The 26,603-nt window shown below is 39.5% G+C and overlaps 1 protein-coding gene across 1 annotated transcript in view; it reads left to right on the forward strand.

Annotated features, from left to right (window-relative positions):
• The window catches only part of LOC136886794 (adhesion G-protein coupled receptor G4), an 87,347-nt gene that overhangs the window by 31,305 nt on the left and 29,439 nt on the right, over positions 1-26,603 (forward strand). The window contains exons 4-8 of the mRNA XM_068230966.1: positions 6,428-6,673; positions 6,768-6,950; positions 14,242-14,554; positions 20,692-21,043; positions 25,338-25,456. Of these exons, the coding sequence (XP_068087067.1) occupies positions 6,428-6,673; positions 6,768-6,950; positions 14,242-14,554; positions 20,692-21,043; positions 25,338-25,456 (1,213 nt within the window). The remainder of the gene's footprint in view (positions 1-6,427; positions 6,674-6,767; positions 6,951-14,241; positions 14,555-20,691; positions 21,044-25,337; positions 25,457-26,603) is intronic.

Below are 26,603 nucleotides of genomic sequence, written 5' to 3' on the forward strand. Positions count from 1 at the left end.
GAACCTAAAATATTTGTCCTGAATGAGTAAATTTATAATACCAATATAATGGTCCGTTATTGGACATTATAAATTTTCCAGCTAACTAATTCTTGGTTGCCTGCGTTTCGCCCTTGTGTGCTAAGTTAGGCTCCTGGAAAATTTATAATGTCCAATAACGGACCATTATATTGGTATTACATACCACTTAGTCGAGCAGCTCTTCTTCTTTCTCTCAATTCTTCCCAACCCAAACTTTGCAACATTTTTGTAATCCTACTCTTTTGTCGGAAATCGCCCAGAACAAATCGAGCTGCTTTTCTTTGGATTTTTTCCGATTCTTGAATCAGGTAATCCTGGTGAGGGTCCCATACACTGGAACCATACTCTAGTTGGGGTCTTACCAGAGACTTATATGCCCTCTCCTTTACATCCTTACTACAACCCCTAAACACCCTCATAACCATGTGCAGAGATCTGTACCCTTTATTTACAATCCCATTTATGTGATTACCCCAATGAAGGTCTTTCCTTATATTAATACCTAGATACTTACAATGATCCCCAACAGGAAATTTCACCCCATCAACGCAGTAATTAAAACTGCGAGGACTTTTTCTATTTGTGAAACTCACAACCTGACTTTTAACCCCGTTTATCAACATACCATTGCCTGCTGTCCATCTCACTTTTTGTTATGATCTTTTCCAATATCTTGAGACACTATGGTAGCAGGGTAATTCCTCTGTAGTTTGCACAACTTTCCAATGGATGGATTATCTGCAGATATAATCAAAGCTGCAGGCATACAAGGTCTTCAGTGCCTACATCGAACACTAGGAGTAATCTGGAGAGAAAATAAAATACCAGATAAATGGAAAAAAGGATTGATCCTACCACTATTCAAGAAAGGAAGCAGAAGAAAGTTGTGCAAACTACAGAGGAATTACCCTGCTACCACAGTGTCTCAAGATATTGGAAATGATCATAGCAAAAAGATTAAGAACATGGATAGAACATCAGTTTGAAGAACAACACGGCTTCAGAGGCAACAGAGGAACAATAGACTCAATTTTTGCCATTAGACACTAATGGAAAAGTACTGGGGAAAAGGGAAAGATCTGATAGTAGTGTTCCTTGATATAGAAAAGCCTATGGCAGTGTTCAAGGAGCAAAATATGGGAATGTCTGCATAAACTAAGAGCTCCAAGTTCTCTAATTCATAAGATCCAACTGCTATATGAAAACTGTGAAAGTAGTGTACAAATAGGGAATGGTAGATCTGAATTGTTCCAAACAAAGAGAGATGTACAACGAGGCAGTGCACTATCTCCAATACTTTTCCTTGTGCTCATGGATCTAATCGTTAAAGAAATTAAAGCTGCAGAACCTGGAGATTTGAATGCAGTAGTGTTTGCAGATGATGTTGCCATTTGGGGAGAAACAGGGCAAGAAGTCCAAAGGAAATTAGATTGCTGGCTCAACAAATTTAAGGAATATAAGTTAACGGTAAGTAAGAATAAAACAGTAGCAATGAAATCGAGTAGAACACCCAGCGAATGTGATCTCAAACTTCATGGAGAGATAATTGAATGTGTGAAGCTTTCTTGAAAGTATTGTATTGAACCAGGGGAGTGCTAAATTGGAAATCTAGAACAGAGTGACAAAAAGTTCCACGTTCTTCTATCAGGTACGAAATCTAGTGTGGGACAAAGCAGTTCCCATAAAAGCCAAACAAACAATGTTCAAATCTTACCTCCTGCCAATCATGACATATGGGTTAGAGACCTGTGTGTTATTGAAAAGAGGCGTCAGCAAACTGCAAGCATGTGAAATGAAATTTTTATGATCTGCTATGCAAAAAACAAGAAGAGAGAGAATTAGTAATTAGTGCATTAGAAATGACGTGCAAGTGATCTGTACGATGGAAGAAAGACTACACATTGCACGGTTGAAATGGTTTGGGCATGTGCAAAGCATGGAAGAGACTAGAACCCCCAGATAATACTTGGAAATGGCAGTACCTGGAAGGAGACCTGTTGGACGTCCCAGAAGAAGGTGGCTGGACCAAATAAATGCAGACCTTATCGAGAAAGGAACAACACTGCAGGATGTGAAAGAAAGATGGCAGGAACTCATGGAGGCACATTGTCCACAAAAGTCCTACCCGGACCACTGGAAGGATACCCAGATGATGATGATGATGATGAGACATTCGGAGTTATCCCATACAAATACTGTACTGTAGGGATTTGAAGCTGTCACAACAGAGTAGAGACTGGGGTGTTAGGGCTGCTGTACTTCCAACTTTGTTCTAGTAGCTATACCACTCTCGTTATAATTTCTGGAAGATATTACCAATCTTATGAATTGCAAGTTGAGTTGTTGTAGAGGTCACATTGTACAGGTCTCCTTCACTAACCTAGGTTTTCCTCTTCCTAGGCTTTTGTTTGTACATCTTGGAGCAACAGTGCAATAATCCGCTGTATACTGGCTTGGATTCCGTACCTTAGGTATTTTAAAGTCAGTATGCAATTAAATAAGCTTAACTACATTACATACTGTTCCTCTTCTATATACTGTATTTACTGTAAGTTAACAAAAATAACAACTATCGAGCGAGTTGGCCGTGTGGTTAGGGGCGCACAGCTGTGTGCTTGCATTCAGGAGATAGTGGGTTCGAACCCCATTGTGGGCAACTTTGAAGATGGTTTTCCGTGGTTTCTCATTTTCAGACCAGGCTATATGTTAACTAAAGCCATGGCCACTTCCATCCCACTCCTAGCACTTTCCTATCCCATCGTTGCCATAAGACCTATCTGTCTCGATGCAACATAAACCAAATAGTAAAAAAAGAAACAACTACTACTACTAATGGCGATGATGATGATCTACATAAGTGGTGCCGAAACGCTGCACAGTTTAGAATACGATGATCCATCACAAAAATATTTCTGCTGTCTGTAAAACTATTAATTTTACTAAGTGTCAGGTACAGTAGACACATAACTCTACCACTGAGTACCCATGGCCTTCTAAGAATTCAAAGGCTCACATCTTTTGATGCCATTCTGTGGATTTGAGAATTGTTTTTGTAGAGGCCAGTAGGCCAGTACAGGGACATTTTCTTTTATCTATTCAGGGGAATGTTGCTCACGCTGCAAGCCTGCCTCCTGTCAAGTAGAATGTCATTCTCTCTTCACTAGAACTAGTGATGTTACACAGAGGGACTGTACAACCATAAAAATTTCAATATGATAGATCCGTATTGAACTGTGATTAATTGTATTTAAATATTTTATTATTATGGTCCACCTTTTCAGTACAAAATGTACAATGTTTTACTTTACATTTACATTCAGGGACAGGGTCATCATCAGCCTTAAAGCAAATCAACACAAACACATTGAAGAAAATAAACAATGTATAGGCACAAAGATCTTAAAAAACTGTATGCGCAACTCGTAGAATTGAAGTTAAGACTAGTTACATAAAATAAAATTCTGTTGAAAGTTCAAGCAATTTAAGACACAGTGTAGTGTCAATGAAATAAAAATGAAATATACATACCATGTAAGAATTTAAGGTAAGGTTTAAGAAATGCGCTGCACTACGTTAAAAAGTTGCTCTTTGATAGAGATTCATAAAAATCCGGGGCACCACACTACATTAAAATATTGTTTGCAATGGAGATCCTTAAATTGCTGGCCAAGGATGATGCGTAGAAGTTCAATAAAGGTTGAAAGATGATGATTGTTGCGTATGGAGGTCTAAATACATAATAGTAATTAAGGGTGGTTGGATTTCGCAGTTCAGTGTGGACTGTACAGTTGACTTGGATAAATGACAGCTAAGATTGAGTTATGTTAGGGGGAAGAATATACTTAAATGACATATGTCGTATGGGAATCACCTCGTATTGCAACAAGTTGAGCAAAGCTGGAAATGAAGCGTGAATGAGGAGTGGCATGGATGAGGTTTCAACGAACCCTTGAGAAGGAGGTGTGGGGAGGAAGAGAGGAGAGAGGAAGGAAGTGAAGCGGAAAGAAAAGGTGGGCGGGTGTCAAGGCGGGGCTGAGGGATTCTTCACATCGCCAAATTCATAAACAAGCTGCATATAATAGCATGGTTTATCGAGCCTTTACCGTACCAATGCCCAAAAGTGATCTTAAAAAAGAATTGAACAATATTCGTATGATTGCAAAAATTAGTGGATACAATAGTTATTTCATTGAAAGAATTATCAATAAATACAAATATCGCCCTTTAACCACTTTGAAAAAAGAAAAACCCAATGTTACTTTATTTTCTACCTTCACGTTCAACAAAGAAATTTATAGTCAGTAACATTTAAAAAACATCATGTTAAAATAGCCTTTAAACCTATCGAAACATCATGTTAAAATAGCCTTTAAAACTATCAATAATAATGCAACAATCTTACACAACTCTGCTTCTATTAATAAGACTAATAGTTTTTCAAAATCAGGAGTATATAGGATAAAATTCATCAGCTGTAATTTTTCTTCTGTTTGACAGACTGGAAGGACCTTTAACAAAAGATACTTGGGACATGTCAATGCCCTAAAATACAATAAATTTTCAGCAGTAGGACAACACATGCACAATTACAAACACAAGTTTACTGACATTAAGCAGGATATGGAAATCCTCGAAGTTATGAATAAAGGACCCCTCCTTAACATAGCGGAAAACTGCTTTATAAATTTGGACCAATATTTTAATCCAAATTACAATCTTACTGACATTTCCAAAAAACCGAATATTCTATTTGACCTGCTCATTCATATTTTCAGAAACACAAAATCAAATAGTCGAGGTCCAATTTTTCGTTCTATTTACAGTACTTAGGCAATCGTCTATATTCCCGAATCCCTCAGCCCCAACTTGACTGCCCCACCCCCGCCTTTTCACTAATGTTTCTTCGTTGAACGTGAAGGTAGAAAATAAAGTAACATTGGGTTTTTCCTTTTTCAAAGTGATTAAAGGGCGATATTTGTATTTATTGATAATTCTTTCAATGAAATAACTATTGTATCCACTAATTTTTGCAATCATACGAATATTGTTCAATTCTTTTTTAAGATCACTTTTGGGCATTGGTACAGTAAAGGCTCGATAAACCATGTATTTTATGCCGCTCGTTTATGGATTTGGGGATGTGAAGAATCCCTCAGCCCCGCCTTGACACCCGCCCCCCTTTCCTTTCCGCTTAACTTCCTTCCTCTCTCCTCTCTTCCTCCCCACACCTCCTTCTCAAGGGTTCGTTGAAACCTCATCCATGCCACTCCTCATTCATGCTTCATTTCCAGCTTTGCTCAACTTGTTGCAACACGAGGTGATTCCCATACGACATATGTCATTTAAGTATATTCTTCCCCCTAACATAACTCAATCTTAGCTGTCATTTATCCAAGTCAACTGTACAGTCCACACTGAACTGCGAAATCCAACCACCCTTAATTACTATTATGTATTTAGACCTCCATACGCAACAATCATCATGTTTCAAGATTCTTAAAACAGAAGAGCCTTTCTAACATCATGCATCGCATTCATGTATGCTGAATATATGAATATCTTGAGAGGACAGCGTGACTTCAGCTCAGTTGAATTTTGAATAGAAAGCATCATATTTAAGGAGCCAGCCTTGATTGAACTTCTATGCATCATCCTTGACCAGCAATTTAAGGATCTCCATCGCAAACAACATTTTAATGTAGTGCGGCGCACTAGATTTTTATGAATCTCTATCAAAGACCAACTGTTTAACGTAGTGCAGCGCATTTCTTAAACCTTACCTTAATTTCTTACATGGTATGTATATTTCATTTTTATGTCATTGACACTGCAGTGTGTCTTAAATTGCTTGAACTTACAACGGAATTTTATTTTATGTAACTAGTCTTAACTTCAACTCGATGAGTTGCGCATACCGTTTTTTAAGACCTTTGTGTCTATACATTGTTTATTTTCTTCGATGTATTTGTGTTGATTTGCTTTAAGGCTGATGATCACCTACAGTTAGGTTGAAACTAATCCCTGAACACAAATGTAATGTAAAACATTGTACAGTTTGTATTGAAAAGGTGGACATTAATAATAAAATATTTAAATACTACTGTACAACCAGTTGCTGTGGCTATGTAGCCTACAGGCCAGATCAAGACATGGACTCTGAAGGCCGAGATTTATGCGTAGGGAGGGGTGTTTGTGTGAAGTGAAGCAGCGTGGTTACTGTTGTGTTCATTACTGTTAGGGTGCGAATGCAAGACAACCCTTGGTTTTGCACATGAGATTCTGAGAGAAAAAAATCGTCTTGGATTCGGAGAAATATAGTATTTCTGCAAAGCACGTTACTTTAGGCCACGCAACTTAGCAAAACGTATCTGAAGCATGTGGTACAATATACATGGTGTTGTTCCAGATACAACACGGAAGGAAACGAACTGTACCTGCGAGTGGACCATCCTGAGAGAGTGCACCAAAACTCAACCAAGTGCTATCTCGAGGGTGCTCCACTCGAGAAGACCGACACCAGCACTGTTGAGCTACACCCAACAAAGGACGCCGCTGAGTTCCTGGTCTATACAAAGCACGAGGGATACATAACGTGCCAAGCTCGGGTCTCTGACAGTCTGCAGCTGGTCAGGACAGAGAGGATTCTGAGGAGGTGAGTCATTTCTACGCAATAAGTGGTTGTGTTTTACAACTGTGTTTAGAAGTTATGGACTGCTGTGGTCCTAATGTTGTACCATGTTTTACAGATCCACAAAGGAGGGGCAAACATATGTGCTGGCCATTAGGTATCGCTCCATATTATGCCGCAAAGGCTTCTGTGATCCTGCCGATCTAAACTACCTCGAGATTGTTACTGCTAGTAGAGTACGCAACAAACTCAAGACAAAGATGCGTGCTGATTCGGTACATGCGGTGAAGGTCGACTATCGGTGAGAAAACTGACCATATCTAGAGATAAAAGCTGTTGCATCTCATGTTTTTATAATGTTACCCATACGTAATACTGGAAAGGAACAACCAAGTGATATACTGTATAGGAAAATAGGATAAAGACGAGGACAAAAGTTTTGTTATATTGGCCCATTCCCTTTACAGTGGAACCTTAATTCTCTGTTTTTTGAGGGACCACAGAAAAAAAAACCGTACAACACGGGAAAACGGAAAATCCGGGAATGAATGAACCATCAACAATTTGGTTAACATCACAACAATGAAATATGTATAGTTATAATCTTATAAAGACTCCTAAACTAAACTAAACCAAACCACAGCCCCAATGGGCCCTCCGCCTACCAAGCGACCGCCCTCGGTCTGAAGGCCTGCAGATTACGAGGTGACGTATGGTCAGTGTGACTAATCCTCTCGGCTGTTATTCCGGGCTCTCTAGACTGGGGCCGCCCTCTCACCATTCAATAGCTCGCTCCTCAATTAAAGGTAATCGTAGAATGAGTGAACCTGGAACCAGCCCTTATATAGAGGTAAAAATGGCTGACCTGGTCGATAATCGAACCCGGGCCCTCCAGGTGAGAGGCAAGCAAGTTAGACCGTGGGACCAGCTTCAAACATGAATTACTGGTACGCGACTTAACAATCTCGAAACTTTACATTCAATTTTACTTGGGAAACTTTGTCAGTTTTGCTCTGAAATCTTCTTTCAGTTCAGCAACTTTGATCAGTCAGAGCCAAACTCTTTGAAAAACCTAATACCCGTAACGGCAAGCCAAACAACAATTGACCACAGGTAGTTGTTAATTCTTCAATCTAATAAAATAAAGCACATTAGATACAAAAACGCCCAACATGATGACAAAATCCTCTTTTTTTTATCTTCCATTCTTGTTTGGTCACCGGTATACTGTTCGTTGTTAGTTTATAGAAAACTTTTACCGCATAAATTAGGCCTACATCGGCTTTTCAAGGTTATGTTGAACTTGGAAATATGGTTATGAATTGTTTCGAATGTAAGTATCGATCTTCAAGTTCTCGAATGCATTAAATTCAGTTCTGCCTGTCACTAATCACAATCAAATTGGAAAGAGAAAAAATATCATTAACACTTCCGAAATTACGATTATTCATGACCTTAAACTCAGCTGAAAAGCGTGCTCGCTGTACAAGTCGGTACGAGTGCGAAATGATACAAAGCTTAAATGTAACGTACGCAAATAAAACGACTGAAGTTTTTACAACATTTTAACACAAAAGCGTGAAATTCCCAGTCTTATATTAGTACAAAAACAGTAATAGGCAATCCCAAAACCTACCATGGCTTTATGTATGTTAGGTGCAACATCTGTTCTGGTCTCGATAACATAATCATGTACGATATTAAAATACTACTGTAAATTTGTATTACTTAAAGAAGGAGCAGTTTCGATTCCTGCCTGAAAGCCAGTGACTATACAGTGTCTTGAGGGAAATGCCGAAAACCTGTTCGGCGATACACTAGAAAAAAGTAAAAAGATAAACTTCTAACCCTGGACATAATGTACACGTTTTGCAAGTACAAACATTTGACTAAATTTGTTCTGTCTTCAAGTAGAGTTGTCGAAATGTGCTATGTCTCCTTACAATTGTTCTGGACACTTTCTGCTTTATGATTTCCTCGGATTCTCTAAACAATACCACCCGAATGCAATGCTAAGATGGTTCCTTATGCAAGTTCGCCGCCGATCGCTTTTCCAGTACAGTACTTCCTCAAATTACCGCAATGACGAGATGTTAACACCAAGATCCGTAAGTATGCTGTAGCCGTCCTTTCGTGAGATGCAGTTTCTTGAAAAATGCATGATCGAGGATTTTGTGTTGATGGGACTGAAATTTCTGGACGGTTGATCCGGGAAATAGTTTCTTCGAGGAATGGATAATGCAGGATTTTTACTACGTGATTTAATTAGGATGCTCATGGGACCAGTAATTTGAACGCCCAATAGGGAAAACGTAGTTTCCGGGAACTTAGGATCGAGGTTCTACTGTATTCGATTTTATCTATTTAAAGTTTTTTTGCCTCTTCCATTTTTCTGTTTGTTCCTTTTTCTTCTTATCCTCTCCACATGCATCAAGACTGAAGATCTGTCATGATAACACCTCCTCTGCTCTCTTGGTGAAGCTGGCTGGGGGCTGAGAACTAGATGTAACAGAACTGGGGATAATGAGGGGAGATCGCCCCTTCTTTCTTCATAGATCTGTAATTATTAAACATCGGATCTTAAGGGTTTTACCTATTATTTTCTGTAAAACCCTCTCAAGCCTGTCTGTGACAATTATCTGTATTATGTACCTACCACCACACTAAATGAAAATTTTATAGTGCCTATACGCGCCTATTTCAATGTTATAATCTATTTTTTACCTTTCTGATCCCATAAGAACGTTTTTTCCTTTTAAATCTGGTATCAACAGCTCACTGCAGTTGAACGAGGCCATATAATAGGGCTACATGAAGGTGGATTTTCCTTCTGCACTACTGCAGAACGACTTGGCAGGAATGTCTCCACTGTGCATTCGTGCTGGCAGCAGTGATCACGAGAAGGTACGCTTGCAAGAAGACTGGGCTCCGGACGTCACTGTGGCATCACCGAGAGGGAGGACCGCCGCATTCGGCGTATGGCTGTGACGCAGCGGACTGCGCTGCAGCAGCAATTTGAGCGGCAGTTGGCAACACAGTGACACAATGAACAGTTAGAAATCGATTACTTTTTTTTTTTGCTAGTGGCCTAGGAGTTGGAAGGAAGCGGCCATGGCCTTAATTAAGGTACAGCCCCAGCATTAGCCTGGTGTGAAAATGGGAAACCAGGGAATACCATCTTCACTGCTGCCGACTGTGGGATTCGAACCCACTATCTTCCAGATTGCAAACTCCCAACCGCGTGCTCTTAACCGCACAGCCAACTCACCTGGTAATTTTTTAAGATGTTCATTCACGTAGGGCATCTGAAATATTTGTTCCGAATGAGTAAATTTATAATACCAGTATAATGGTCCGTTATTGGACATTATAAATTTTCCAGCTGACTCATTCCTGGCTGCCAGCATTTCGCTCCCGTGTGGTAGGCTGGCCAGCGTCTTGGTAGGTGTGTTAGGTACCAAATGATGAGCCCAGCCTAGCACACAGGGACGAAATGCTGGCAACCAGGAATGAGTTAGCTGGAAAATTTATAATGTCCAATAACAGACCATTTATATTGGTATCACCTGGTGAAATTGGTTACTTGAAGGACAGCTCTGAGCCAGACACCCTGCGGCATGCCTTCTGCTTACCCCAAACTATCGCTGTCTGCGTCTTCAGCGGTGTCAAGCGAGAGCTCATTGGAGGATGGAGTGGAGGTCCGTTGTGCTTTCCGATGAAAGGCGGTTCTGCCTTGGTGCAAGTGATGGTCGTGTGTTGGTTGGGAGGAGGCCAGGTGAGCGCCTGCGTTCCAGTTCTCTGTGGCGTCGACAAATTGGACCTACACCGGGAAATCTGGGGAGCAATTTCCTATGACAGCAGTAGCATCCCACGCACCCTGACTGCAGATGAGAACGTCCATCTGGTGATTCGACCTGCTGTGCTGCCATTCATGAACAGCATTCCCAGGGGTGTTTTCCAACAGGATAATGCACTCCCCCATGCCACTGCTGTAACCCAATGTGCTCTACAGAGTGTCGACATGTTGCCTTGGCCTGTTCGATCCCCCGATCTGTCCCCAATCGAGCACGTATGGGACGGCATTGGACGACAACTACGGCATCATCCACAACCAGCTTTAACCGTCCCTGTATTGACCAACCACGTGCAACAGGCATGGAACTCCATCCCAAAAGCTGACATCTGGCACCTGTACGACACAATACTGGCACGTTTGCATGCCTGCATTCAACAGAGGTGATTACACCAGTTAGTACGGACCAGCATGGCACATTTGTGATGGCTTTTCTCATGCAGATATTAACCTGTGGTCTTGTACCTTTAATCAATTAAATATGTTATCTCGGCAAATATAATGCCAAAATTTCCGTATTCTACATTCCTTATTTCATGGTGTTTGGATATTTTCTTCTGCCAGTGTATTTTTAATTTATTATTATTTTGAACTTGTATAGTACTTCTTCGTTAATTTCATTGCACCTATTAAACAAATAAGAATCTATTTTTATACATCTTTTCCACCTACATAGGCGTCTAAAACTTATCCTTTTGGAACCTAAAGATCCGATGTCTAGTAATTATATAAGAGCTGGAAAGGAACAAACAATTGTCAAGTAAAGTCAAGTCAGATAGAAAGAGAGAGGAATAAGGAAGGAACACACATAATTGGACGAACATAATGGCAGCTCTGTGTGGGAAGAGGGAGCATCATCCTAAAGAGGATGGAGGAGGAAAGAATTTATTACAGATCTTCCTCGTCAACACTCAATATTACATCCAATTAAGATGAAATTTTAAGTAGAGATGTTTCGATCCGGCATAGGGTTATCCTTGGTAAAATAAATATAATAAACTAAAAGTATTAGACACACAATATGAAGTGCCTGTTAAAAAGTGTTTGCATAAAAAAAAACGTGATGTGAGTTAAAATTATGACGCGGTGGTTGTTAAAACAGTATTTGAGCTGGAGGTATGTTGTAATTCTCGTTGTCCCCACTGTAGCTGTACACTGTTGACTTAGTTATTGTGTTCATTCATAGGCTGACACGTGTAAGATGTTACTGAAGTTGAACCGTCCATTTTCTAGTGTTACACGGCCCACTTGTATTGCCCATGTTCTCTGACTACAGAGTCCAGCTCTTGACCGATGTGCTCCCACAGTTGAAACATGCGACATGTTGTTAGGAGGAGGTGGAGTGCAGAAATGGAGCACTAACTGAAACCAAGTGTAATAATTGTGAATTCTTCTGGTCTTGTTTCTTGCTGAAAATAATTGGAACGATAGTTTCCCATATTACCGTATTTTCTTGCGTAATTAACACACTTTTTTGGCAAAAAATACAGGCGAAAACTTTGGATGTATAAATTAGTCCAGCAAATCAGATATTTAAAAAATTATTTATAATTCATTTACATTTAGAAGATACATTAAATATAATATAAACACAATTGGTTCAACTCATTTGCATTTATAGTTATTTGGTGTAAAATTTCGGCATGTGAACTTTTCTGAAAAGTCAAAGGATTCATCAGGTAAGCTGGATACATGGGTTTGAAATACCGACGCTGCAAAATATTCTTTCTGTTATGAGCTGACAATACGACCTGAAGTGAAATAAACATGAACTAATAAAAATACGCTGGGCATCAAAGGAGGGACCGTGCTAGACTTCTCCAAACCATTCGTAGATTGATGTAGATTCCCTAAGAACCTAGACCGCCGGGCCTTGTGGACAAAGGCAGTTAAGAGGAAGAACTCGACACCTGGTGTTCGTTGCGTTATTTGTACGGAGTACTTAAGCCCCGACCAAGTGAATAATACATACTTAACCAGGCCAAAACTGAGAGAGAATGCCTTCCCTGCCTACCCAAGCTACTTACGGCCATCAGCGCCTTAATAATAATAATATTTGCTTTACATCCGGCTAAATACTTTTACGGCTTTTGGAAACTGCTACTGCCGGAATTTAGTCCTGCAGGAGTTCTTTTACATCTCAGTAAATCTACTGACACGAGGCTCAGGAATGTTCAGTTTTGCTTGCTGGTTAGCAGCGAGATTGTTGACTAACACAGTGAGCCTATTTGTGCTTGTATTTCGTATTCCATTCAGAAGTTAGAAATTTAATTTGTGTTGATTGGTACAGTGAAGGGTAGCGAATATTTGTCATGTGTTATGGTAGCCTATATCTGGAATAGGAACATAATCAGATGAAACTGACTAGCGTGGTGCATATCTGTCTTGATATAGCCTAGTTACGGATATGCAAAAAGTCATGAAATTCATTAATAATGAAGACAAAATTAAAATCTGTCAGAAAGTGGACTGGTGTCTGAATCTTAAAGCGTGCAGACATCGCAAATGTTGAACTCGCATCTTTGAGTTTCAACTCGATCACTCAAGTTCACCGAAGTTAATTCAAAATGGCAGCCAAAGTCATTGCTCCCGGTTGCCACATGTTCAAGTGTAACCTCCAATTCATTGTCTAAGGGTGTGATCAGAAAATAATGTTTAATAACCCACTGCTCCAAAATAAAAGGCTTCTACTAACATTTGTTTTAGAAAGAGTATGATCTGCAATAATGCTGTACTTTGGTATTTTTATTGGCCCCCTGTGCATGTTTTCGTATTTGTCTTGTGTTTTTCAGACATTTCAGTGCACTTGTTATTTTATAAGCCCCAGTGGAAAAGGTTTTAATTTTTGTTCTCTCGTTTTTTTTCACTCCTTTTAATACTTTCCTTTCATCTTTAGAAATGGTAGATATAGTTTTCACTGCACCCGAGAATACACAACGTAAAATTCCCTTATATCGGAAAATATCGTATCTAGTGTTTCCATATTCCTGTTGGATAGTTGGATAGTTTTTATTCGTATATTCAGTAGTACGTTTCCTTGCTTAAAAAATTCTAGTTTGTTGTTCCCCTGCAGAAATGTCTTAGCGAGACTTTACTGTGATTTGCTCTTAAAAGCCTTCCCTTTCTGTCACAAGAAAGCCTACCACCAAAGGGGTTAAAGGACACTTCTGATGAAAGACCTCTCTCTGTCTGGTTCATTTTAGTCAGATCTTGGTCCATACACTGGGCTGTTTGATGGGGTAAGAAAACATTAATAATAATAATAATAATAATAATAATAATAATAATAATAATAATAATAATGTTATTGGCTTTACGTCCCACTAACTACATTTTTCGGTTTTCGGAGACGCCGAGGTGCCGGAATTTAGTCCCGCAGGAGTTCTTTTACGTGCCAGTAAATCTACCGACACGAGGCTGACGTATTTGAGCACCTTCAAATACCTCCGGACTGAGCCAGGATCGAACCTGCCAAGTTGGGGTCAGAAGGCCAGCACCTCAACCGTCTGAGCCACTTAGCCCGGCATAAGAAAACAGCAGCCATAGAAGTGCTTATTGCATATAATCTACTGAAGATAAATGTATGCTTCCCTGGATCTATTTTGTAAATTCTGTTAGACCTAGAGGTAGATAAGCCTTCACATACTACCACACTCTGAAACTTTCCCTCTTGATAAAATTACTATAGATTGTTTTGTGTGTCCAAAGAGGCTAACATTGATCCTCAAATCTGCTTTAGGAACGACACAAATGTGGTCATCACATTCAGAGTTCAGCTGCCAGAAGAATACGTCAAGGAGTTGTCCGCTATTAACCGCACTATACTGTCTGCATTGAACACATCTTGTGTGCTGACGGTGCGCAGTGCAGAGTTTTGCCCTGTGGAGACCAAGGAAGGGCTAACCTGGCCATCGACTAGAACCGGACACACTGCAGTCCCCCAGAGTCCTTGCAGGCACTTGGATGGAGTCCCGGTCAATCGTCAGTGCAAGGGAGATTTCATTGATGGAGCCTACTGGGAAGACCCCACACGGTGGTCTCCCGGACAGATGGTGAGTTTATCAACCATATTCAATTCTTTCAACCAACAACAGTTTGTGCTACAGCACTCCATGCAAACAGTACGCTACGCTTTTCGACCAGACTAGACCTTGTGGCAGCAGTAGGAGAGGTCCGCTCCTGACCTGCACGGAATCTACTACTGAGCGAAAATACATATTTAAGCAGATATCAACTGTTATGAAATTCTACGAATGTTAAACATATGATCAATGGAAGAGAGGTTGTAGACATGATGAATGGAAGACAATTACTATGTCTACAGGAAGCAGATGGAAAGTTAATATGGCTAAGGAATTGCTGTATAGTGAAAGAGGCTGCATGAAGTTTGTGCTGGCAAATGATCAGAAATTGGGTGTAAAATTGGATCTATAGATTGTTCTGAACATCATGTGTCGGCTCTGAAGAAGAGGAGGAACGATCTAAGATGAGCTCAGTAATATGCCTGGTGATGATTTGAATGGTCACATAGAGCATAATAGAGATAGTGAAAGGAAAAGAATACATGGGGGTTGAGCTTACAGAGATCAGAATCAGGAAGAAGAAAGAGTGGCAGAATTTGCCTTAGCAGCAGATCTGGCTCCAATCAGTTCACGTGACAGAAGGAGCGGTCAAATAGATTTGTGTGTAGAAGACAGAATGTTAACGAGGTGAAGAAATGGAGACACTACAGGCTCACATCTCAGTGTGTTGGTAATTGACTGTGATTTTGGAGTAGAAAACTCGAGGAGGAAAAGGAAGTAATATATACTGTACGTGAACCTTTTCTTGATAACTGAGCTCCCTAGTGGTGAATCGGTACACCTCGGTTATCTTCGAGATTTGCATCGGCAACCTTTGAAACACAAACTATGAATCGTTATGCATTGCCATGAGACATCTGGCATACACTTTACGTACTAGTACTGTTGTTGTTTACATAGTACCGGGTGAGTTGCCGGTGTGGTTAGGAGCGTGCAGCTGTAAACTCGCATCCGGGAGATAGTGGGTTCGAACCCCACTGTCGGAAGCCCTGAGGATTGTTTTCCGTGGTTTCCCATTTTCACACCAGGCAAATGCTGGGGCTGTACCTTAATTAAGCCATGGCCGCTTCCTTCCCATTCCTGGGCCGTTCCTGTCCCATCGTCAACATAAGACCTACCTGTGTCGGTGCGACGTAAAGCAACTAGCAAACAAAAATTTAAAAAAAAAAAATGTTTACACAGCAAAGCCAAACTACAGAATTCATGCTAGGAACAAGATTTGCATCGAGACATGTTATATAATGTGTCTGTGTGACACAGTTGTTGGCTTAAGATAATAAAAGTTTAGAAAATTCATATTGATCAATCATAGTATCGATTCAATTTAGATTTCATTTTCGTTCAGTTGGCAGTATAACCAGAACCACGAGAGCTCCCTCCTTACTCCTCACCCCCCGTAAAACCTGGTATCAAGAAAAGATTCGCATATAGTACTTCACTATGCAAGCAGACATCATGGATGCATGGGAGATAGAAATATTGTGTATACAGGAAACTAGATTGGAAGGGAATATAGGCACTCTTGGCATCCTTTTGGGCAAGACCGCTGTTCTATCTTAAATGTTATTATTTGTAATGGCTGTCCAGCTTCATGGCTAAATGGTTAGCGTGCTGGTGTTTCGCCACAGGGGTCCCGGGTTCGATTCCTGGCAGGTCGGGAATTTTACAAATAAACAAGGGAATTATAAGGTCCACCTATTCAATACTGAAGAAACTTACGTGATAGATACTACAAGTCTGTTAAATCTTCACATTTCATTTATTTAGTCATATGGGACCGGTTTCGACAAAAATTGTATGTCATTATCAGCTAAGACAAAGACATAGGAATACATTAAAATTTCCATCTCTAGTAAAATTATACCCATAATTTATAAAATTATTCATATTAGGGCTAAAATATTTATACAAACGTGAACTGGTAATTGTATTACATCGGTGTATGTTTTATATGATGAGGTGTACATTTTACTACAAAGCGTATTGTAAAAATATTTTTAGCATACCTCTCAATTACAATTATTATGGTGTACACCTCATCATATAAAACATACACCGATGTAATACGATTACCAGTTCACGTTTGTATAAATATTTTAACCCTAATATGAATAATTTTGTAAATTATGGGTATAATTTTACTAGAGATGTAAATTTTAATGTATTCCTATGTCTTTGTTTTCTTTTCTTAGCTGATAATGACATACAATTTTTGTCGAAACTGGACCCATATGACTAAATAAATGAAATGTGAAGATTTAACAGACTTGTAGAATCTATCACGTAAGTTTCTTCAGTATTGAATAGGTGGACCTTATAATTCCCTTGCTTATTTGTGAATCTCGATTCAATACAGAACCAACAATGAAGTTTTTTACTTCAAATCGGGAATTTGAACCGTAATTGGTTAATTCTGCTGGCACGGGGGCTGTGTGTATGTGTCGTCTGCAACTTCATTTCATTCTCATCATGACGCGCAGGTCGCCTATGGGTGTCAATTTAAATTACCTGTACCTGGCAAGCCGAACTTGTCCTCTGACACTCCTGGCACTAAAAGCCATACGCCATTTCATTGTAATGGCTTGGTGTTTGCGACACCTGAGAAAAGTGTATCTTTATGTTTGTATACTGTAAATATTCACTTGATGATATGCTATAAATTTCATGTATCATGTGAGGCCGGATCTCAAGGAATGCTGCTGTGCAAAACTTCCATTAGGAAGTTATGTCAAACAACTCATTCCATAGTTTCCCCCCAAACTTGTTTTAACTAACCCTCAGAAAATGCTCAGACATTTCTGAAATAATTCTTCAAGGGTTATAGCCATTGTAGAAACAATTTATGCCAAAATAAAAGTACTAGTTTTTGTAGCAACTGTAGGTAAGCGCGTACACATAATAATAATAATAATAATAATAATAATAATAATAATAATAATAATAATAATAATAATAATAATAACAATAATAACAATAATAACAATAATAATAATAATAATAATAATAACAATGATGATGATGATGATAATAATAATAATGGAATAAAACCAAATATTTAATGCCATGTTTGCATTTTGACAACTTTAAACTTACAGGTCTAACAAACGACAACTATGGAAGGATTGTGGAATGAACCCTAATGAGGCCATGAGATCGTATGTCGTAGGGAAAGGGAAATGTGCGTCAACCACCCTTGAGCTCAAATGTATTAAAAATTAACAAATGAAAAGATACAAATTCAAAATAGAACAAAAACAAATGACATAGCCGATGACAATTAAGCACATTTAAAATAAAGGATATTTAAATAAATTTAAAAACACTGATGATATGGATAAATTTTAACATAAGAGTTGATGAAGATTTACAGTAAGGCGAACTCCAAAAACAGTTACATTTACGTCAATTACAACTACAACTCTTCTGATAGTGGATTAGGTTACAAATTTAAAACAAAATTAGAGTTCCCTCAATAAACACAAATGTTGCTGTGACCGTCCATCGAGACACGGTCATTCAAAATTAAAATTGATGAATGTGGAAATCTAGAGGAAAACTCTGTTACGTGTAAACAAATTATATTACCATCGAAAGTTACATAAAATAAGAAAGGGCCGAAACACAAGAATCAATTTAAATGAAGTGAAAAGCAATAACCTAGCGCTTACCGTAAGAGACCGGGGAACCAAAGCGGCCGCTGAGGCGATCAGAATTCAAAGACCCGTACAAATTGCCTTGCACACCCGAGAAGCCCAAAACCGGAAATCGTGCGATTACAAGATAACCAATGAAAACACGGAATTTCCCTAGACCTATGTATTCACTGATGGGAAAGTCTGACCAATCCCAACTCTTCAGATTTCCGCAGGGGAAGTTTGAGAGAGTTCGACTGCAAAAGATGTAGAAATTTTGTTATTAAAATTACACGTGTGAGTACAGGCTGTCACAAAAGTTTGTTATCAGTTTGGATGCAAGTTACAACAGATCGATTACACAACCACAACTACAGGAAATTTTAAATACCCATCAGTTACAATAAGTAAAAAAAATTAACTTTCAACATATTCTTCAGTAATGTTTTTGTCATGAGTCCTAAAATCCTTATCCTAATTAACATTTTCTAAATCACATAAATTCTCAAAACATACATATTTTGCATAAGGTTTTACATAAAATTCTAAAATGATGACAAGGCCAAAATTAAATAACAAGGATTTTTGTGGCTTCACTGATCTCTGCACTCGGCTGTTTAACGTCGGTTACAGTTTTCTAATGTTAATCAGTATTTTAAAATATTGTTACGCCTCTTAATAATATAGTGACAGGGATTTATTATTATAATATAAAACAAAAGCTACAAGGTTTCCACGTATTGAATACTATTTATTGTACAGACTTGCTAGAGACCATCATCAGTCAAAATCATTAACATCAAGGCAAGACATGAATTATAGATAGATAAAATTTATGAAGCAAGCGTGTGGTGTTGATATTTGGTACAAGACAGGTAAAGATTTGAATGTTAAATACTCATCATGATCACGCCTTGTGTAAGTTCTCAAACTTTTCTCTCAGTTTGAGGAATGAACTTCACAAAAGACCAGGTGAAACGCTTAAAATACTAGCACTTGAAGAATCTTCTTGAAGTCAGTTCATTTGAACAGAATAATGTGCATGGGAAAGTGCTAAGATCTCTAGCAAGACTGAAAAAGATCCCTACTGAGAGGGACCGAAGACGTGTTTCACGGTTTGTAAATCAAAATCGCTTCCAAACCCGACAGGAATTACTGCTGTCAGTGAATGAAGGTCCATCCCAACCTGTTAGTGACAGAACATTACGACAGGAACTGTGCGCATGAACATTCATAGCCTGTCACCACTAAGAGGCCATTGCTCACACAGACACATAACGCTGCGCGTCTTCAGTGGGCTAGAAATCATTGAACGTGGACAGTAGCTGACTGGCGGAACGTAATGTAGTCTGATGAATCACATTTTTGTCTGTATTCCATGATGATGCCCTTTATTTAAAGGGGCCCCTGTTTGTATTCCAATGACGCACGTCGTCGAGCTCACTGGAGGCCAAATGAAGCATTTCATCCTGGAAGTGGGCAAGCCGGAGGTGGGTCTGTGATTATTGAGCGTGTTTTTCGTATCGTGGATTTGGCCCGCTCACTGAGGTGACCACTAACATGAACCAGCATGTTTATTTAAACATTCTGGATGATCAGGTGTTGCCTTTCAGTCAACATCTGCATGATGAGTTTGCTATTGATACCAAATTTTTCAAAATGACAACAGCAAAGTTATCCATATATGACTGGTTTTATGAATAGTCCCCGACCTTATTACATCTCGATTGGCCTGCAAAATCACCTACTTGAACCCCATTGAAAATCTGTGGCACATGTTGGAACAGCGGGTAAAGCACCGATATCAGGATACTTGCAATTTGGTGGAACTGTGTGATCAAATCCTCAGCGAGTGGCTTAACCTGAATGCGTTGTATCTGCATAACATTGTGGACTCACTTTCTAACCGAATCCAGGTGGTTATCAAGTCCAGAGGCAGAGTTACATGGTAAATAAATGATGCTTGTAATGATTTCTCCAGGGGCGACTAATTTTTTGTCCGGTGAGCTTATCATACTTGGTTATTAGAGCAGCACTTGCATTATTCTTGCAATACAGCAGGATCCTCGCGTTTGGTCTGTCTTCATCATAACAGATGATCAGCCTCAGTGAGACAAGAATTGTTCATATCAGCATCCACTTGATCCTTCCACTTGTTTTTGATTGATGCTGTGCTACCTGCCATGTACATGGTTATCTTAGTCACCAATCTGTTTTTGTGTGGCCACATCATCTGAGGCATGACTGAGATTTTTGTAGATAATGGTGCCACAGCAAAGGTGTTTTACACACCCTCTTGAGTTTAGTCACTTCAACTGACCAGCAGAGCATTTCTATTGCATGTAGAATTTGCGCATGATGCTGAGTTGCTGGCTCCACTTCATAACATAAGGCAGCACCCAATGTTTTGATTCACAAAAATGGCTGTTTCATGACAAAACCTTGGTAGTTTGTGATTTTTTTTTCTTCCTTCAGTGTTACGAGTCTGAACGTGAGGATAAAATCCAACATCTGACCAGGAGAAACATATCTGCCGAAGAGAAGCTGAAGAAGTTGAGGACTGTACTTGACTCCGAGCCCAGGCATCAGCTGAAAGTCAGCGAGATCAGAGCAATTTCAGAGATTTTCTCCAGCGTAACGACAGAGGGATTGAGCGATGCCGAAGTGCCAACCATTGCCTCCATCACCAACAGCGTCATACTGCTCTCCAAGAACGAGAGTGGGTCTGGGTCGCTGGCCACTCTGCAGGAAGAGTTCAACACAAGCAACAGCATACTGGCCTCTCTGGACAACATGTTAAGTGGAGTGCATCTGTCATCAGACAGAGGTAAGGACACTTCTCTGTTCCTGACAAGTAACAGAAAATCTCCCTTTGTGACAGAGTGTTGACCTCCAGATTGCAACAGGTAGTAGGTTATTTTGTCGGGCATTCCTTGCCATATGATGTCATCTCCAGTGATACATTTCGGGTTTACTGAAGAAAACAATTAAAACTAAGACACTGATTACCCAACAGAGATCCATTTCTATGCCATTTGTTAAGTAAAATGGACCATTGTAATTGACACACTGCCAGAATTAATGATGTCAAATCTTAATGCGTGCACATGGTAGCTGAGGCTGCACAATTCTTCTTCTTTTGTTTTTGGCCGAGTGTGGACCACGTTAATTCGAATACAGCTTCATCTTTTTCTGGGATTTAATCCTTCGTCCTTTTCAATCTGATCTCCTCCTCTCTTCTGTCCACAGTAGTTGGTTGTGGGATTTAATTTTTTCTTTAAACCTCTTGGTGGTCTTGATCCTCAGCTTGTAACCATCCCACTGTGAGCTCGCACCTAGGAGATAGTGGGCTTGAACCCCACTGTCGGTAGCCCTGAAGATGGTTTTCCGCGGTTTTCCATTTTCACACCAGGCAAATGCTGGAGCTGTATACCTTCAATAAGGCCACGGCCACTTCCTTCCCATTCCTAGGCCTTTCCTATCCCATCATCGTCATAAGACCTATCTGTGTCGGTGCGTCGTAAAGCAACTAGCAAAAAAAAAAAAAAAGTAACCATCCCTGTTGTTGATTTCCATTCCCTGTATTCTCGTTTCTTCCACCTCCCGATACTAGCACACCGTAATTTTCCTGGTCTCAGAAACCTTATTATCTGGTTGGTAAGTTTTCCCGAGTTTATTCTGTAGATATGTCCGAAGAACATGGCTCTTCTCTTCCGGATGGTATCCGAGATCTTTTCCCTCTTGAGGTATAATTCTTGGTTTCCTTTTTTTCTGTATGATCCATCCTGTGTTCTTTGGGTTCCCAGTATCTTCCTCAGAATCTCTCTCTCCACCAGCTCCAACTTCTTGACCTGTCCTGTTTTTATCAGGTTCAAACATTCAGCTGGGCTGTTCACTGTCCAGTTGTGTCCGAGTTTTCCATTAATCGAGATATTCTTCTTGTTGTAAGTGTTTGTAGTTAGTTTATATGCCAAATTCATTTTGTTGATTTTCGATAACAGTGCCTCTCTTTCCGACAGGTTATTGTCTATCTACTCCCCCAGATATTTGAATTTTTCCACTTTCTGAATCATTTCTCTCCAAACTAACATTCATCTGGGTGTCTTCTTGTTGGACATCCTGGAGTTGGACAATTTGGTTCTGTGCCTCCTCTAGTAACTCTGACAGAACCACAATGTCATCCGCAAAGGCTAAACAGTCAACTCCAATTCGTCTGTTCCTGCATCCCTTTGGTATACTGCCAATTCCTTGCATTTTGTGGTGCCACTCTCTAATCACTTTGTCAAGAGCAGAGTTGAATAGTTTGAATTCCAAAAATTTCCCATAGGAACCCTCTGAACTTGACCTTGGGTGTTGTGCCAGTTTAAGATTTTATTATTTTATTATTATTTATAATTATAATATTATTATCGTGGCACTATGGTTAGCAGTTCAGATGTTGGAATCACAGAAATATAATGTTTTATTACAACTGAAGTAACAGAGAAGAGAGATCCTTCCTCAGTGTTTGCCAGGGACCCACCATCCCACAGCAAGAAGTATTCCTACTTATATAATAGAATTAAAACCAAACACCCCGAAACCATAGCGAATAGAAGGTAAAATTGTGATCTCTCCCCTAGTTCATCGGATTCTCCGCTAGTCTGCTCTTCCAGCAGTAAGTGAGCTTGAGCTTATAAGTCAGCACATGGATAAAAGACTATTATTGCAAGCAAAATACAGTAAAACCTCGTTAAGATGTTTCTGCAGGGGACAAGGAAAATGAACATATTAAGCGAGAAAACGTACTAATGAATACACAAATAAAAACTATCTAACAGGGATATGGAAACACTAGATATGATTTTTTTCCAATATCACGGCATTTGATACAGATGTTGATACCCATATGGAACCTGAAATATTTGTCCCGAATGAGTAAATTTATAATACCAATATTTTTGAAAATGAGACAAAGTCTTTCGTAGTGTACTGGCACTGCCGGTGGCTCCAAGTAACCTACACAGTATGCACTAGCCATGCGTTTTGGTAGGTGTGCTATTTACCAACTGATGAACCCAACTTATCACACTGGGGAGAAACGCTGGCAACCAGGAATGAGTTACTGGAAAATTTATAATGTCCAATAACGGACCAACCATATTGGTATTATATACCATTTAATCAAGTAGCACGCCTCCTTTCTCCCAAGTCTCCCTAGCCCAAACTTTCCAACATTTTTGTAACGCTACTCTTTTGTCGGAAATCACCCAGAACTAATCGAGCTGCTTTTCTTCGCATTTTTCCCACTTCTCGAATCAAGTAATCCTGGTGAAGGTCCCATACACTGGAACCATACTCTAGTTGGGGTCTTACCAGAGACTATTTTTTTTCTATTTTGCTTTACGTGGCACCGACACAGGTAGTACTTATGGCGATGATTGGATAGGAAAGGCCCAGGAATGGGAAGGAAGCGGCCGTGGCCTTAATTAAGGTACAGCTCCAACATTTGCCTGGTGTGAAAATGGGAAACCAAGGAAAACCATCTTCAGGGCTGCCGACAGTGGGGTTCGAGCCCACTATCTCCTAGGTGCGAGCTCACAGTGGGATGGTTACAAGCTGAGGATCAAGACCACTCCAGTCGCCCGGGTGTGGTTAACAAGACTCCTCCACTCCTTTCTGTCCTTCCACTTTTCCTGCTCCATTACTTCCGCCACATCCAATCCAGCTTCTCTAATGTCCTTCCAAATCTGATCCATCCACATTCTTCTCGGTCTTCCAACTGGTCTCATTCCCTTAACTTCTCTTTCCAATTTCCTTCTTGCTACCCATTCTTTTCCCATACTTTTTACATGTCCGAACCATCTCAGTCTTGCTTTCTTTATGTTAACACGTCTTTGATTTTAATATTTTGAATTTCTTCTTGTCTTTTTAAACAATGTTCTTAAAAATTTCATCCAATCTTACTATCTTGTCTCCTATTATTTACCAGCGCTTCTAGTCTGTATGTTACAATTGGTATGAAATAGTGTTTATATAATGTTAATTTCGTTCTCTTGGGTACTTTGTCATCCCATAAAAGGTCTCTCTTAAATGTTGTACCTTTACTTAGTCTGTTATTAATTCCAGGGTTGATTTCATTACTTCCATTAATAATGCTACCCAGATATGTAAACTGTTCTACATTTTCCAACAGTTCTCTATCTATGTTCACATCCTTACTATAACCCCTAAATACCCTTATAAACACGTGCAGAGATCTGTACCCTTTATTTACAATTACATTTATGTAATTGCCCCAATGAAGATCTTTCTTTATATTAACACCTAGGTACTTACAGTGATCACCCATAAGGAACTCTCACCCCATGAATGCAGTAATTAAACAGAGGAATTTTCCTATTTGTGAAACTCACAACATTATTTTTAATCTCTTCTATCATCATACCATTGCCTGCTGTCCATCTCACAACACTGTCGCTCATTTTACAGTTGCTCACAATCTTGTAACTTTTTATTACTCTATACAAAATTACATCATCCGCAAAAAGCCTTATATCCGATTCCAGTTCTTTACTCGTATCATTTATATAAATATATAAGAAAACAAAGGTCCAATAATACTGCCTTGAGGAATTCCCCCTCTTAATGATTACAGCATGAGATAAAGCTTAACCTACTCTAATTCTCCGAGTTCTATTTTCTAGAAATATAGCCACCCATTCAGTCACTCTTTTCTCTAGTGGAATTGCACTCATTTTTGCCACCTGGACGACTGCCCTAAATGCAGATCAGTAGAGAATGATTGATTGATTTCCCAGTAGTCTCCCATAATACACCCTGTCAAATGCGTTAGATAGGTCAATGGTGATAAGAGTCCATTTCACCTCCTGAATCTAGGATATTCACTATATCTTGCTGGAATCCTACAAGTTGAGGTTCGGTGGAATAACCTTCCCTAAACCCAAACGGCCTTCCATCAAACCAGTTATTAATGCATAAGCAATGAGCTTCATTGTTAGTGTCTGTATTGATGGATATGACTCCTTAATTTTGCAAACATGTCCAATATAATCAGAAAGAGTGCGTTACCAAAGCTAACATGTAACTCATGTTGGTCTGATAACATCTTTCTCCCCCAGAAATGTCTGTGGAGAGCCAGTTTGCAACATTTGTCATGGATATAGACAGTTCTCTGTGGGACACAGCGTCAGCTATCCGAGGTGTTGCGACTACAAAGATTTCCAACCTTCAGGAGGGAGTAAGTACTACACTAAGATTATCAGCCTTTGTAAAGGTATCACTATTTTTTTTTTGCTATTTGCTTTACGTCGCACCGACACAGATAGGTCTTATGGCGACGATGGGATAGGAAAGGCCTAGGAATTGGAGGGAAGCGGCCGTGGCCTTAATTAAAGTACAGCCCCGGCATTTGCCTGGTGTGAAAATGGGAAACCACGGAAAACCATCTTCAGGGCTGCCGACAGTGGGGCTCGAACCCACTATCTGCCTATTACTGGATACTGGCCGCAATTAAGCAACTGCAGCTATCGAGCTCGGTAGGTATCACTTTTAACCCATTTGATAATGACTGTTAATTAGAAAAAGCAGTGATACAGTTCTTATGCTATTGATTTGTTTCACTTGTCATTTTCCAGATTACCATATTTCTCCGAATCCAAGACGATCCTGAATGCAAGACATCCCCAATTTTTCCTTCAAAAAAATTAAATCAGGCTTTAAAAAAAGTGCTTCATAAAATCATACGAATGCTCTTCTTGTACAGTACGCATTTTTAGACTATATTTGTCTTTAGGCCTACGCCGAACATTGGCTTTAGTTATGCCATATTGTTTTTGTGGCTGCACAACTGTTCTTTATTTCCGCAGGTTTAATAACCATTAACTTAAAATTGGCATCATAATATCAAAGAGAACACATTAAAAATTTGCCGGCAATACCTGTTCAACGTGTGTCTACAATACGAAAATATTCTTGCTGTCTATAAAACTTTATTTTACTAAGCGTCAGGTACAATAGACGTATTATAATTCTTTCACTGAGTAGCTGTGGCCTTTCTAAGAATTCAAAGGCTCGCATGTTTTGATGCCATTCTGCCATTTCTGTAGAGGCTAATAGAATGTCATTCTCTCTTCACTATTTCCTGAGATCCAGTCACGTTATACAGAGGCACTGTACAACTGGCTGCCATGTCTAGCAACGTATTTAAAGATAAAAATTTCATAATGTTCCATATTGAACTGTATCACAATTAAATTGAAATAAGACATAAAATGGTTCAACCTATTCAATACAAGTAAATAAGAAATGTAGTGTTACATTCTTATTAGATTAAAAGCGGTACCAGTTCCAACCACCAATCTGGGTCATCATCAGCCAATTGAAAA

The sequence above is a fragment of the Anabrus simplex genome, chromosome X (genome assembly GCF_040414725.1).
Source record: "Anabrus simplex isolate iqAnaSimp1 chromosome X, ASM4041472v1, whole genome shotgun sequence".
NCBI classification, from domain to species: domain Eukaryota; kingdom Metazoa; phylum Arthropoda; class Insecta; order Orthoptera; family Tettigoniidae; genus Anabrus; species Anabrus simplex.